This window comes from Astyanax mexicanus, chromosome 3, assembly GCF_023375975.1.
Source record: "Astyanax mexicanus isolate ESR-SI-001 chromosome 3, AstMex3_surface, whole genome shotgun sequence".
Taxonomy (NCBI): Eukaryota; Metazoa; Chordata; class Actinopteri; order Characiformes; family Acestrorhamphidae; genus Astyanax; species Astyanax mexicanus.
This window is the reverse complement of record NC_064410.1, coordinates 41,196,343-41,212,647: the sequence shown is the minus strand read 5'-3', so window position 1 is coordinate 41,212,647 and position 16,305 is coordinate 41,196,343. Positions and strand designations below refer to the sequence as shown.

Sequence of the window (16,305 nt, the reverse complement as noted above, 5' to 3'; positions counted from 1 at the left end):
TAATATAATATATTATTGTATATAGGAGATATATAGAATGTAGCTAATTTAATGCTAACATAGTTAGCTAGCTACATGTTTAGCTTTTAAATCGTCTTAATAGTAAAAGACCATATGGAAATGCACTCAGGAAAGATGATTCCATATCAGAAAAGCTTGTCGATAGCTGCACACATTACAGAAACTTTATAATTGCCTTTAAAATCAGCTTAATTCACATGCTTGCCCTGATAAGAACTGAATTTCCATTTGCCTTGAAATGTGGATTTATCTATTATGTTAGCATTAAGCTAATTTTGAATATTTACAACCTCAGTAAAGTGGACAGAGCAAAAGCAATACTGCTAAATAAAAAACAAACCACAGAAGTAAAAACTGCTAAAAAACATTAAGGTAACATTTTGCTACATTACCTATATGAGAATAACATTTTACCTAAACTTTTAAACAGATTAATAAGAGAGCAGCTAACTTAATTATTTTAAAACTTCTGTTTCCTATCTTGCTTTGCCACAGGTGGTTAATTAATATTCCATCAACAAATAACTTCAGTTTAATAAACCACATGAATTACAGACAACAATATTTCTATATAGCCTAGACTGTATTGCATTTGCTCAAACTATAATGCACACTACCTGTTACAACAACCACAATATACTTAGTTTTATTTTAGTCATAAAATACAATATGCTAATCTCTACACTATAGTGTAAAAAGCTAGCACTTTAGTATTAGCAGTAATGACCTATTGATTGTTTCCAGAATTGTCTCTTCTTTTAATCAGCTTTCCACTAAAATCCAGAATTGGATTTTATAACTGAATGCTTAAAGAGTACTTTTCCCTCTATGTTAAATGCTGTAGTAACACTAAGAAGTGAAGTGAATGAATTAGGCAGATAAAGCTTGCCCTTTGGTACAATAATCATATCTGTGCTTTAAAACAATTATATCATGACTTCACAAGATGCAGAAGAACATTCAGTCTTACAAAACGTTCCTCTTTATTGATTTAAAATATCCCGAACAAGCACGAGAAAAATAAACCTTGAGTGTTTACAAATGAACCAAATAATAATCACCAATAAATAGCCAGTAAATAATCAGTTCTCCTTTGTTTTGCAGCTAAAAGTACAGAACACAATAACCTGAAAGAGGCACAGAGAGTTTTATTTAAAGCTTGATCCCGAATGCTGATTATGTTCATTAATTTGGGGTTTTGATCATGCTTGTAAACCCACCCTTCATATAAAATTAACACACATTTACAAAGATTTACAGCACTGAGTCAGTGATAGTGTTCGGCGTAACAAACTGTTACTGGCCAAACAAAAGCATAGATCATTTGTTCCTAAGCCGAGGCAAGTACAAAGGGGGCATAATGTACATGTACTTTCATGAGGTAATTAACAATAAGTTACAAGGGTATAGACTATAGTTTTGGACTCTTTTTTTATTACTACAGTTTTTTTTACACATTTTAGAGAAATGTCTACTAATGGTGAAACAGTGATCTTGTTTTTTTTTTTTTATAAGAATTCAGATTGACCATAAACTTGATGATGATAAGTAACAAAAACAAATGCAGTGACCATGGAAAAAAGAGAAACAGCACCAATTTTTGGATTTTGTTTGCACATCACAGATTATCTAGTCCAGAGCTCATAACTTCTACAGTACTGGTGGTACTTTCACATCCCACTGTGTTCGGGATGGCGGAATGGTGCCAGATCATCAACTCATAACTAGCTTTTTACGATTAGCACTGGTCGATTGCTTTTAGTGATGTAACCAAATCATCCATTACAAACAAACACATGTACACAAGCACACACATGCACGCAAACAAACACAAAACATACATAAACACACATACATCAGGCTCACACTAAACTGCAAAGTCAGTCACGCTAGACCGCTCCATCCGCTCTCGGGATGATGATGTCCGGTGGAGGAAAGGACTGTGTGTCTTTCTGTTACTCTCTCTCTCTCTTTCTCTATCCCTTAGATGTCCTCAGGCTGCAGTGAATGGCCTGTTTTAAGTGGACGGCCCCTTCACCCTGCCGGCCTCTTGTAGTCGAGGGGAAGTGTAGGCCGAGGCTGCCAGGCATGCTGCTGCTTCACAGAAGCCAGGGAGGCCAGGAGGTCCGGCTTTTCCAGGATGACCTGCCTCACCAGCAGAGCCCTGTGGCCCCCTCTCTCCTGGTTTACCGTCCCGTGCCACGCCATCCAGACCAGGAGGACCTAATAGAGAACAGGGTAAAGTTTAATTACACTGCAAACCGAGGCCAAAGAACAAAGTGAAACTTGAAATGTAAGAAATGCTGTATATTCAGACAGGATTTTCATCCAGTCATGACTGAATCAGAGTATAATATTCCAGTCTTCTGTTTAATGTTAAATGCTAACCGCTAATGTCAACAAAGCTAAACAGTCACATTTAGCATTAAGCAATAAAAATGATTAGTTTCTTTGATTTGACCAAATCAGGAGTGGCATAAAGTTGTCCAAAAGCAGTGTGTAAGACTGGTGGAGGAAAACATGCCAAGCTGCATGAAAACTGTAATTAAAAACCGGGGTTATTCCACCAAATATTGATTTCTGAACTTTATGAATAAGAACTTGTTTTCGTTGCATTATTTGAGGTCTGAAAGCTCTGCAAATGTTTTGTTATTTCAGCCATTTCTCATTTTCTGCAAAAAATGCTATTTTTATTTAAAATTTGGGAGAAATGTTGTGCGTAATTTATAAAATAAAACAACAATGTTTATTTTACTCACACATATTCCCTATAAATAGCAGGGTCAGAGAAAGTCTTTTCAGAGCTGTATATTCTCTCAGTCAGTTTTGATGGTGGGTGCTAGTTTTGAGAGCTGTCTAACATGCATGTCTAAAATCTCTATGAAAGCCATGAAAATGACAATGAAGGCCATAACATGATACCATTCAATGACTTCTTATACCCTGTGGATACACTGGAAGATATATTAGGATATAAATGCTTTATCATAGAATAATGGAATCAGTCAGAATAACCGTGTATAACAGAATAATCACTATGGAAGCACACTCATTCTAGGGGCCAAGCATGTAAGCCTATACCAATCCTCTTGGGCTGTTTTTTTTTACTGCATGGGCAAATGATTAATGAAGGCCAAATTGTACCATCATGCACAGAAGTGGACCCATTAGACTGGTTACAGTTTCCTTTTTTCCATTTGCTGTTTTGCTAAATCATGACCAGACTGTGCACAGCATCTAGTAATAATTAGTAAAAACAGTTGTTGCTGTTGGCTATATCCAATTTCACATTACTGCCCTAATTTCACCAATCAAGTTAGCATGCTAAGTTGTGAAATTCAGCTTATTGTCTAAATAGGACCCTTGCCCTGCCTGGATAGTGGCTTTATCTAACATCGTTACTACAGTGCTAGTAGTATTCCAGCTTCAGATGTAATCCAGCACCGCCAATGCGCTGTTACAACACTACAAGCATTAGCCGACCTCTGAAAAGGCCATACAATTGCCCACTTGAGGAGAATATGCTGAAAGAAGAAGATTCATCTGACCATTTCCCTTTTCTTTTTATTGCACTTTTCTCCTTAAATGTGCATTCATCAGGGTTGTGATGCCACACAATACAGGCTTTCCCTAATATCTCTGTCTACATACTTATGGAGGCACCATTGTAGCTGATACAGTCTGATCACATTCTATGTTGACATTGTCAGTCACCTGAGGATGCTTCACTGAATATTCATATATATTGTACTAATAAACAAATATCACAAGCTTTGAAACAATTTGAAGCAATTTTCAACCCAATTTCCTGTTTTTCCCAAATATTAACAACATAAATACTGATGGCACTTTAGTCATTGTTTCCATTAAAGCGCTGGTCAGTTAAGGCTTTGTGTTTGTCAGTCCTGACGCTGTCAGTCTGCCTGCTTATATCTCTGAACTGTTCCTAAAAGACTCCTAGACTTCCCAGCATGCACCCACACCAGTCATCTCTGACTCTACTGATCACATGACGCTACAGTGTTCCCACTCTCCAAGCTACTAACTGGCCCACCTTCCCTCCCTAGTGTATATACCCCTCAGTTTGCTCAGTTCATTGCTGAGTATTGAATATAGTTTTCCTAGCTCTTCTATGACGCATTTTATTGTTTTGCCTCCTTTTTACTGATCTGTTTTTGTATCACCATTTATCGTCTTTTGCCTTGCTCATTCTATAAATTATCCGTTGCTGACCGTTCTTGTTTTTTGGACCTCTCTTTCGCCTTCTCCCTTGTTTTGTTGGATTTACCCTGTATGACCCTGCTTTGCCTAACTACTCTTAATGTCCCTCATAATTCTTGTAAGCCTAGTCCCTTTTGTTATAAACTCTGTCATTTTTATCCTCGAGTGTCTGTCCATGGTGTGGCCTGCATAAGAGTGTCAGTGAGTCTTTGTGACAGAAGTTCCTGACATTCATATCCCAATAATAAATTGACTTAAATATTGTCCTCTAGCCATTTTCATCCAAAATCAAGGACCGATGTCAGCTTGGCCTGTTTAGATTATTTACATGCAGACCAGTTTTTGCTGGAAGCTGGTTTTGGATGGTTTAAGCTGGTCTTTCCTAGTCAAGACTGAACATCCAGTCCTGATGATAAACAAGCTGATTAACCAGCTCTTGACCTTCAATGTGTTGCATTTAATTTTGATCATGCTTGATCACGATTGTAGACCAGCTAACCCATCAAAATCTGTTTTTCAGGTTTATAGTTTGTTACAATCTCTGAAACTTTCTGGGTTTTTTTATTTATCTATTAATTATTTGGTTGGTTAATTGAATAGATGGATGGATCAGTGATAGGTTTGTATTTTATTGATCAGCATAAAAAGAAATAATACTAGAGTATGGTTCTATATTTTTTTACATAAAAACAAGGTTTATGTAAATGCATGCAGCAGTAGTCTACAGTACAGTAGTCTAACTGAATCTTAAGCTGTTTTCGTCCTGGTGATTTGCCTGCAGAGTTGTATTGCAGCTGTAATCACACTCTCTTGATTCCCCCATTCAGATACTGCAGAAAGCTTGATGCTATCAGTTTAAAAATAATTAAAAACTGCTTTATGTGCACGATTATTATTAACAAAGGGAGTAAAGCTTTCCATATATAATATGTGTCAGTACCCCACTGAAAGCTAATGAAAAGATTAAGCTAGAAAAAAATGTTTGTTAATCATTCTCATGTTGTTGGCCTCTGCAACACTGATTATGTAGATGGCAATAAACAACAGACACATGTAGACTCTAAATAATCACATCTCCAGTGGGGTTTATGTACATGTTGTGCAGCCCTAAATAACAGTATTTAATTCACCCTATATTAATACACTGACATGCCAGAAGTCATGGGAGACCAGAAAGTAAACTGATCATGAAGGATTATCAAGTATAAGTGTATACGTTTCTGAAGTTGTGTGAGCATTTAACATTTCTTGAACCACACGTTTGTCACACACGTCATGTTTGGACAGTACAGTAATGAATGCATGTGACTGGCAAAAGTCAAAAGATATGAAACTAGATTTTATCCCATGACATGGGAAAATCAGTTTACATAGGCTTTTTGAAGCAACTTTTAAGGCTTCATGTTCTCGTCTCGCCTCCCACTCAAGTTCTAATATATCCTTGGATTACCTTGCTGCACTGTTTGTTTAAGATATATTCACCAACCTTCTGTGAGATTTAGGTCAGGAGACTCTGAGGACCATTCCGAAAGCTTCATTTTGTGTTTCTTCAGGTAGGCCATGGTGGATTTGTGGGTATATTTGAAACCATGCTTCTGTTTAAGAAGATATCCTATTTTCAACTGTTTAACACAGGCTGTTTTAGATCTGTATTCAGTAATTAATGACATTTTGTGGAAATTCATTTTTCCCCTCTACCTCTGCAGTGTCAATGGTGGCAACACAACCTGGTTACTTTGAGGTTGAGTTTGCATGTATTCATGTATTTAGATTGCGCAAGCAATGCTGCACAGTGGACCAGTGCATATTCCTGACAGTCATGTGGGGGTTGATTTGCCTTTCTTACAATCTAAGCAGTTCTCTTCAAGGTTTTATCAAATTTTCTTGGTCTCAACTTGACCTCCACAGTTCCCCTAAACTTGAAGGCTAAAAACACTCTGCTTTGTGGGCATCGATTACTTTTTTTTTAAATATCTTTTGATAGCTGCATAGAGGATCATGTGTTTGATAAGTTAGCGAATAGTGTAGACAATGCAAAAATACTTTTTTCAAAGTCGTTTTGGACCATAAGTATTTGTCTATTAATAATTTTGGCACATCATGACATCACAAGCCAAAAAAAACGGACTCCCTCACATTAATGTTGGAAATATTCAGCAGTTCTTTCATATTTGAATATAATATTAAGGCTCTCTATAGGGCTTACCTGGGAAGCCAGGAGGTCCAGGCTCTCCTGGATGTGGACGGCCAGGATCTCCTCTTTCTCCCTTTGCGCCTCTCTTTCCTGTAAAACATGGCACAGATGAGAAAATAAAGATGTACCTCGGTCTGTCTTTGCCAAGTAGTATTCCATCCTAAGTTAAGTTTTACATTGTGCTATAACCATCTGAATGAGCTGAGAATGTTTAATAGCTCCACAGTACAATAACCCCTAAATGCCTTCCACAGATCACTAGCAAACAGGGCTACACAGCATTATTTATTGATCATTCTCAAAACTATTAATTAAATAGAATTAAAGCTGTTCATGTAATTTAACAAAAGTAAATTAGTAAGTATTTGGTAAATGTAAGACAAGCTCATGTTTAACCAGTAATATAATGGCAAAACGAATATATTACGCACTACATAATTGTCTGATAATAAAAGCAGACATTTTTTGCATCTGATTAACTTGATTTGTGTTGTGTGCTGATGTGTGTTGCAGTTGTCTCTTTCGATGTAGCTCTTTATTTGATATCATGTTGGATAAACAAGCCACTAGTTTTCAATTAAGAATCTAAAGTGCCAGTTTGGCCTATTAAAGACCAGTTTATTTATATAATGCCTGTGGCAGATGGAAGATACTGGAGAGTGTGTTCATGCTGGAGTTTCCTGTGTTCATTAAGGGCACTCAGTGAGAGCTTGAGTTTATAAAAAACTAATAAACGTACTGAGCAAAATCAGCGATGGGCAAATTTGGTCGTAAAGATAACAGAAATAAATAGACCATAAAATAAATAAATAAATAAAAATAATAAAGATCAGCACTCCAAGCATTTTGTACATATTGTGCTGCCCTATTATCAACCAGTGCCTTTAAAGTAGCAAAAATATATATTATTATAGTATGCTGTAACTTTACAGAAGAAGGAAAAACATATTACATTCAATAGATGTCAGTGTAAAAAAGTCATGTTTTAATTATAATTCATTTTGAAAAAAGTGTCCCTTATCTATCAAACTTCTTCTCAGTAAGAACACTGATCCAGGATCAGTTTAAGTTCACTGGATTTTATTAGACAGCTAATGAGAGGTGATCTTAGATCGGTACAGTTACTCTGAGATGCTTGATAATTCAGGCCCAATTTATTTACATAACTTTATGTTTACATAACTCTAATCTACATAAGCAGAGTATTACAGTTATCTGATCGTTAAAGTAGTCATGTAAACAACATACTCTGATTTTTTAAATTGGAATAATGTCTAAATGATTGGTTTAGAAATTAAGAAAGCACTCTACTACCTCAGTAACTATATATTTTAGTCTTTGTTACTCTTGAAATCAGACTGTGGTACCCTTAAAAGGCAGCATGGTGCACGTGAGATGGCGACAAAGACAGTTGGACTAAAGGATAGGTTTTACATCTAATTCTGTGAGTTTATTGGCTAATTAATTAATTAATTGTTTGATTAAATATACATAAATGCAATGATCAGATTACTGACAAACTCCAATGTTCTGTAGTAATCAGATTATGAAGTAAATGTAAACACACTCAGTCTGTATGTCAAAAAGTGTAAAAGATGTTAATAGCTACACACCATGCACATATCATAGCTCATTTACCTTTGAGGCCAGTGTTTCCGATTTGGCCTGGACCTCCGAGCATGCCGGGGATGCCACGGGCGCCAGTAAGGCCGTGTGGTCCCTGAGGACCAGGAGGTCCAGGTGGTCCTGGAGGGCCTGGTGGTCCCATCACTCCAGCTCCACCCAACACCGCCCTTTTAGCGCTTACTGCTACAGCAGCCAACCTCTCTGTCAGGAGATAATAGAATAAAAGTACAGCACAATCTGGTGATCACTTAGGTAGTGTGCAAATATGGATCGATTTCCATGTAACATACTGCATATCTCTGTATATCTGGCTTAGGGGTAAATGCCATTAAGATAACAGAGTAGAGCTGGGCAGGTGTGTCAACGGAGGAACCGCGAGTGATAATCTGCCCCTTCTCAAGACGGCTCAGTGGCCAAATCTAATCACCCTCACTGCAGGGAGGAAGGCCGAAATTCTCCACTCCTCCAAATTGTTTGTCCGTCTGTATCAAATTGTGTGTGTGTGTGTGTGTGTTTGTGTGTGTGTTTGGCAGACTGAAGGATTACACTGAAATGATAAGGCCTAACAGGGGTTATCATGAGTCAGGCCTGGTCATCTCCAGCAAAATCGCAGAGACTTACAGACCCTGAGTAAACTGAGAGGGAGGGAAGAAAATGTCAATCTGAAAGGAGGGGAAAAGAGCTGCAGCCTGCACTATCCACACACCTTGGCAGCCAACACCTCCCAGAGGAGTGATGACTTTCACATTAATTCATTTCTATGGATAAAAAGTGCATCACGGCTATAGCGCCACAGATTTCAGCTGCCCTCTTCCTGACATTGCCCTGGGCCACAGAATAAAGTGGTCACAATCTCTTGTTTTTAGAGCTAATGCCTCACACTCACCTTGTAGCATCTTCAAGACCACTTCAATGATGTGCTGATCGGAGGCATCACGCCCCTGGGAAGAAAGCAGAACAGAGGGAGGGGGGAAAGAGAACAGCAAATTCAGGTTAGAAAAAAGGAAGTTAAAGTAATAACATCCTGTTTTATTCATCAGGAGCTGAATTTGCAAAAAAGTCCCCAAGAAAACATGACTGAGAATCTTAAGAAGTTCAAAGAAAAAAAAAGCCAAATCCCCACATATATAACTTATAATACATATAACATATAATATCAATAAGGTATCGGTTATATACCAAATGAAGTAAATGAAACGAACAACACTGTTTAAGGCAAATATTTTTACTAGGCAATGTAGCCTAGCAGTCTGCTGAATCAACACAACAGTGCAGTTTGCTGTACTGTAGCTATTAATACAGTAAGGGATTATTTTTTCATGTTTTAATTATAATATGTATACCTTCTTCATCAGTGTCCAGTTTATCTGATTTATACAGCTATTACTTATTTTGAATGTAATTCTTCATTTTTTTTTTTTTTTTTTTTTTTTTACAATTATTGAAAAATAAATAAAAACAATAACAGTACATGATAACAGAAAGTGATGGTGCAGGTAACAGCCAATAGGACACAAAGCCTTTTGGGAAAACATTAATGTATAGCTGTGGCATGACATTATTAAGTTATTATTATCCTAGACTCTAACAGTACAATAATCTCCAGTTTTACACTATTTTAAACTAATTACAATTAATTGTATGGGCTGTAGAGGCTATTATTACATAAAAATGTATTTAAAGACTCACTGTTCTTTACAAAGAAAAAAAAACTTACAAAAACAATGAGATTTCTAAAGAATAAAAACATAAATAATATTTTTTTAAGTATCAAAACAGTGGAATTTATTTAATTTCAGCCCCAGTTCTTTTAATATGTCATACATTCTTTTCAATCTTGTATTTGTATCAGTAGCTCCAACAAAACATCGAACCTCTGACCGAGACAACACAATGTTGTAATATTGTACATTTGCAGTCGGCTGCACAGCAGCAACATTAGAAAGGGCCTGTTGACAAAGGTCTTTGGAAATATCAGCGCATAAAAAATAATCAGATGTGATAATCCGAGGTGCCGTCTCTGCACAGCAGGGGGGAAAATTACACGATTACACAGTGTAGTGTGAAATCACACATTGCAATGTGTGAGAGACACTCACAGCTGGGCCCTGTATTCCTGGCATGCCTGGCACTCCTCTCACTCCGTTGAGGCCTCTGGGTCCAGGCAGGCCTGCGGGACCTTTGTCTCCGGGTTTGCCTGGATCACCAGTGGGACCGTTGTGTCCTTGGTCACCCCTCACTCCTTGCTGTCAGAGAAGAGCATGAGAAAAAGTTGAAGAAGCTGAGTAATAAAAGGACATTTGGCAATCAGTCATTATAAATAATCACTATATTGCATAGACGACTGGCTGCAATGGGAGCTTACTGACTTACATACTTGCCTATGTGCTTCATTTACTGAAGTCTACCCCTCTACCCCTTACCACCATGACAAGGACACACCATAACGATGCAGGTAGCCTTTCTTGAAATCTTTTCATAATGTCAATTTTGTTGAATATCTCTGTACTGCCCCTACTGTTTTTATGTGTACTGCATTTTGTTGATGTACACAACCAACGCATGGTTAACACAACCAACGCATGGTTAACACAACCAACACATGGTTAACACAACCAATGAATGGTTTACCTCATTTGTCAGTCAAGCTTGATTGTACTATTTTTTCTTGATCAGGTTATTCATGCATGTAAACAAGCTAAACCATCAAACTCAAACAAAACCATGTTGTATGCTATACAAAAGCTAATATGGTAACTAGCTTGAATAGCTTAAGTTGGCAATGTTGTTTTATTATTAAAACCTTTTTAGCAGAGTATTGGGGATACATTCACTGCCTGGCCAAAAAAAAAAAAGTCGCCACCAAAAAAAGGTCATATATTTGGTTGGACTTCCTTTAGCTTTGATTGCTGCACACATTCACTGAGGCATTGTTTCGATAAGCTTTTGCAATGTCACAAGATTTGTTTAAATACAGTGTTGCATACATTTTTCACCAAGATCCTGCAGCATCATTGATGATGGTAAAGACTGACCTCTGCACAAAGTCTTCTCCAGCACATCCCAAAGATTCTCAATGAGGTTAAGCTCTGGACTCTGTGGTGAAAATTCCATGTGTGAAAATGATGATCTCATGCTTCCTGAATCACTCTTTCACAATTGTTGCTGAACCTAGACCTGACCAAGTGCAGCATCAACCCCACATCCTTTACTTAGTTAAATCCAGGTGGAGACGTTTTGTTTTTGGCCAGGCAGTGTATATTAAACTGAAAACGATGTTAGTTGCTAGCTTAAAGCCTTGATATTGTCCATACATCAACCTGTGTCAGAAACAGGTTTATTTGAGATTGCTTAAGCATTTGAGGCATAGTTTGAGGAAAGTGTGTGGTGATACAGGTATGCAGCTAGTTGCATGTTCTAATGGGGTTTTACATTGTGTGTTAGCCCTCTAGCATTAGCATCTGTGAAAATGCTATTTTGTTTGCAATTTACTTCTTCAACCTGAGTTGAGAAACAATTATCTGTGAAGAACTGCAGAACCCTGTTCTTCTTACCTGTCCCTTGGGGCCAGGCTCTCCAGATTGTCCCTGTTGAATGATGGGAGACATCAGTATATTGGCATCTATTTCTGAGTATAAAAGAATAGTCTCTTATCTAACAATAACAATATACTGTAAACCTTTTAACACCCTTACCTTTTCTCCTTTCTCTCCAGCAAGTCCTTCTACCCCAGGATCACCCTGTAACAGAGCGAACATTACATTAGTAAGGCACGTATGAAACTCTTCTGAAGTTGCTCTCATCTTTTATATGATGCAGGGTTTCCATTATGCTGAATAAACAGGCCATTTATTTATCTGAGCATATACTCACAAAGTCTCCCTTTGCCCCCACTTTGCCTTGGAATCCCTATAGAAAGAAGCAATAGCATGATTACACACCATCCATCACAAGCCCTAATGGTTCAAGCAGAGACAATTTATTGCATGCAATATCTTTGTTTAACCAGATACCGGAGGACCACCATACTAAATTATCAGCGGCAATGCCCGATAGCTTACTTTAAATGACAAGGATATTATAGATAAAAGGACAACAAACACTAAACTGCCCATAAGAGGATATTTCATCTATGATAGAGGGGAATTATTTGGAAAGCTGAGGCATAATTTACCCAAGAGCTGAAAAGATATCTTTTAGAGAAAAGGCACAAAACATACAGTGCTTCCCTATTTATAGAAAGAGTAATAGCACCACTGCATGGCCATAGCATATTACTGCAATCTCTTACAGGCCAAACAGCTTTTCTCATCTGTAGTACCATTTTCATTTTCAGTATACAGCTCTGGAAAACATTAAGAGACCATTTTAGTTTTTAAATCAGTTTCTCTGATTTTGCTATTTATAGGTATGTGTGTGAATAAAATGAGCATTGTTGTTTTATTCTATAAACTACAAACAACATTTATCCCAAATTCCAAATAAAATATTGTCACTTAGAGCATTTATTTGCAGACAAATGGCTAAAATAACAAAAAAAGATGCAGAGCTTTCAGACTTCAAATAATGTTCTCCTCCACCAGTCTTGCACACTGCTTTTGGATAATTTTATGCCACTCCTGGTGCAAACATTCAAGCAGTTCAGCTTGGTTTAATGGCTTGTGATCATCCATCTTCCTCTTGATTATATTCCAGAGGTTTTCAATTTGGTAAAATCAAAGAAACTCATCAATTTTAAGTGGTCTCTTATTTTTTTCCAGGGCTATATACTGAATTCACAAATAAGTTTAGATAAACATGCAAACATACTCACACACCTTGTCACCCTTAATTCCAGGAATGCCTTGAGGTCCTGGTATACCCATTGGCCCTCTCTCTCCTTTGCTTCCCTAAAAACAAACAGATATTAATACAAGACAACAGGGATTATCAATTAGGTGAATCCAGATATACAAAAAAAAGTCACTTTTGTTTTACACAGACTAGAATGATTTAGATCTGCTCGAATAATTGGTTAAACAACTCACAGGCTTGCCGATGACTCCCTGAGGCCCAACTGCTCCTCTCTCACCCCGGTCACCCTATTGGAGAGGGAATGGTAAAATAATTTAACAAGCAAAGTAATAACTGTTTGTGAAAAAACATTCATTTAACATTATTATGTAATCAGTTAAATGGTTCAATAACAATTATTTTTTAAACACATTTCCATTTTTGTACTACACATTATTTGTAACTGTAACATTACAGGGTTCACTACATGAATAGGAACATTTATTTTCAGATGTTTGTAGGTACAGGGCTTGTATATTGTTTGTTTGTATATATCAAATTAAATTGTGCATATTAAAATAATATAAAATAATTTAAAAATAGTTCAGGAGCCCATACTTTAATATTAAAATATTTATTGACAATACAATCAACAACAAAAAAAATTGTCAGTTGTCTAAAATATGTTTAGTTGTCTGACAGCTTTCTTAGTTTAGAACAAATATTGGTAACATAAGCTCCATTTAGACAATAGGTAAAGTGTCCAAAATATTTACAAGGTCTGTTATGGCACTATCCCTTCATACCTGAATACCTCTCTCACTGCTGTCATCCATTTTCTATTCTCCTTAGCAACTGACTTTATGTAACATCTATTCAGACTGTGTCACATTGCCACATTTTGTATATATACAGTATGTATGATGATTTGGTTGGTATGGTAAGGGGATACAATAAGAGAGAATTGTGGGAATTGGTTATAAATGTTAGTGAAAAATAAATTCAACTAAAATAAAATACACCCCTGTGCAGATAACAGAATTTGGATGCTGGATTGACTGCCAATAAAAAATGCTAACATTATCAACCTCTCATTTCCTGAGCTGGAGAGGCAAATGATTCTTTTCTGCATCAGGTGTATAACCTTGAACTTAACTGGAACTCAGCTGCTCATATATTTATGGTGCTAAGGGGGATCGACTGTAGGGTTGGGAAATTCTGGCAAGAGGTTAGCCTAAATGTTTTAAAATTTTGTACTATATCCAGTATTAATTATAATTGTTGATTTTAAATAGTGTATCTTTAATGAAATAAAACTGCCATTCGGGGAGAGTGCCTTGGGATATGTAGCCACAATTTTTCCTTCTAAGATTCAGTGATGTATGTTACATTTTTTTTTTCCTGAAATGAAAAATTAAAAACATTTGATTACAAAAAATGAGAAAGTTGCCAGTCATCACCTTTGGCCCTGGAACTCCTTCCATACCAGCTTCACCTGGAGGCCCAGGCTCACCCTGAAAGAGAGAGAAAGAGAGGGAGAGAGATGACAGGAAGTGTCAGTCTTGGGAAGAAAATTTATTTTTTTTTTGCTTCTAATTTGCAGTACATGACAAATTGCCTCTCACTTTTGACATTGCAATGAAACAGCTTTCCAAAAAAAATATCTTAGGTACCTGTGGACCTGGAGCACCAGACATGCCCATCAAACCCCTGGGTCCTGTTTCTCCCTGTGAAAAAAAGATATTTAGAGTTGGTCTGATGTCTGGATGATGCATTATTGTTTGAATTTACTTGGCGATACTGTGGTGGCACCAAGTATAGAGGAGGTAAAAAGCCCTTTTCTGTCTGTTGGTGTTAATTAAGCAGTTTGTGTTGTCTGTGTTTGGTCTTTAATGTAGTTGTGGTGGTTCCAATGGTGGGGCGTTATTTACCCTCCTGGTGTTGTGCTGGATGGTGAATAAGGGTCTCTGCTTGTGGAGCCACCATATTAAGAGATCCACTGCTTCATGGCAGTTATTTTTCATGCTTTCTCTCTTCATTTTTAATATGCTGTTGCTAAACAGGACTTTGGCCTCTGCCCCCAGTGACACTACAATACATTAAGTGCTCTACTATGTCTGCATTAGATCTTACATGGCAACCCAAAGAATAAGACATCAATAATGAAAAACCACTCAAGGCAACAAGCTTGTATATGTCTTACCTTATCTCCCACTCCTCCTTTGGTCCCAGGGCTTCCAGGCAAACCCTGAAAAAAAAGAAAGAAATACAGAATAGAAAAGGTCAGAGTTGTGACAGCTTTGTCCCTCCTCTAAGAACTCTGCACACTAGCAATATTCTGAGAGAGGAAGTAGTGATAACTTGTGCTGTTGGATGGAGAGAGGGCTCTCCTCCATTCTGCTGCATGCTGAGTATGCAGTGATGGTGTGGATCACACCCAGCATGCTCCATTACCCACAGCCACCAGGACAAAGAGTCATGTTTGATGATGATGAATTTTTGCAGAGAACAAGAGAGAGGACAATTTCAAGGTAGTATAAATTCTAAAGTAGCGAGGTCCCAGAGGTCAGTCTGGACCCGTGCCTAGAAAACACACAGACACTTTGCCTTCCGTTTTGTTTAATTATTTCCGTTTATGCCTGTTGAGAATAGGTAGGGGGGTTCACAGTCGCTGGCGATTTAAGCTGAATGGGAATGTGTGTCCTCAAGCATGAGATGATCACTACTGCAGCATTGCAGCAAAGGAAACAATGGATTTATATTGAAAACAATAAATATTGAAAATAATGCAGTATAGATTTGAAATGGGTACTCACTGCTGTCCCCTGGTGGCCAGGTAGCCCTGGTCTGCCATTCTGACCTGGAGCACCCTAGAAAGAGAGAATAATACATATGAGATCAAGTTTAAAGCTTAGATCGGGCCCAAAAAAATAAAGTGCAAAAACACAAAAAACAGTAATAAGGCTATGCACGACACTGCACTGCACAAGTGCGTAATACGGACAAGCGGAGTGTGCACTGTGCACTTGTGCAACTTTTTTAAAACACAGTTTGATGTATTACTTTGCTATATTGTGATTACCACACCATAGCTTTATATAAAATAAAAATAGCATTAAAAAACAGAGGCCTACGTCACAGATTATTTTCTTAAGCCCGAGGAAAGTGGTGGTAAATCTTGGCCCAGCCCGTGTTTGGGTCGGGCCTCAGGTCGGGTCGGGTTCGGTAGAGAATCTAAGCACTAATAAGGTTGCACAGTTAATGAAGCTTGAACAAACATTAATACTGTGGTTATTGCAGGTATTCAGGATGTGCAATGGCTTTGTTCACATTACAAGCCTCATTAATCAATGTGTCAATCAATCTTGGTGGTTCAGATTGAAAAATGTAAGTGTGTGTGTCTTTAATGTGAATAAATCTTTTCTTGAATTGCCACACGTGCACATTATGGTAAGAATATGCACACGTTG

At 37.4% G+C, this 16,305-nt stretch overlaps 1 protein-coding gene across 1 annotated transcript in view; it reads right to left on the bottom strand.

Annotated features, from left to right (window-relative positions):
• Nucleotides 1–980: 980 nt before the first annotated feature.
• Nucleotides 981–16,305, bottom strand: part of col9a2 (procollagen, type IX, alpha 2) — a 34,802-nt gene continuing 19,477 nt past the window's right edge. Inside the window, exons 19-32 of the mRNA XM_049475326.1 lie at nucleotides 15,652–15,705; nucleotides 15,039–15,083; nucleotides 14,509–14,562; nucleotides 14,296–14,349; nucleotides 13,090–13,143; nucleotides 12,880–12,951; nucleotides 11,936–11,971; nucleotides 11,758–11,802; nucleotides 11,617–11,649; nucleotides 10,162–10,308; nucleotides 8,949–9,003; nucleotides 8,075–8,263; nucleotides 6,449–6,526; nucleotides 981–2,244 (exon numbers count right to left, since the gene is read on the bottom strand). Coding sequence (XP_049331283.1) covers nucleotides 2,039–2,244; nucleotides 6,449–6,526; nucleotides 8,075–8,263; nucleotides 8,949–9,003; nucleotides 10,162–10,308; nucleotides 11,617–11,649; nucleotides 11,758–11,802; nucleotides 11,936–11,971; nucleotides 12,880–12,951; nucleotides 13,090–13,143; nucleotides 14,296–14,349; nucleotides 14,509–14,562; nucleotides 15,039–15,083; nucleotides 15,652–15,705 — 1,122 coding nt within the window. The 3' untranslated portion in view covers nucleotides 981–2,038. The remainder of the gene's footprint in view (nucleotides 2,245–6,448; nucleotides 6,527–8,074; nucleotides 8,264–8,948; nucleotides 9,004–10,161; nucleotides 10,309–11,616; nucleotides 11,650–11,757; nucleotides 11,803–11,935; nucleotides 11,972–12,879; nucleotides 12,952–13,089; nucleotides 13,144–14,295; nucleotides 14,350–14,508; nucleotides 14,563–15,038; nucleotides 15,084–15,651; nucleotides 15,706–16,305) is intronic.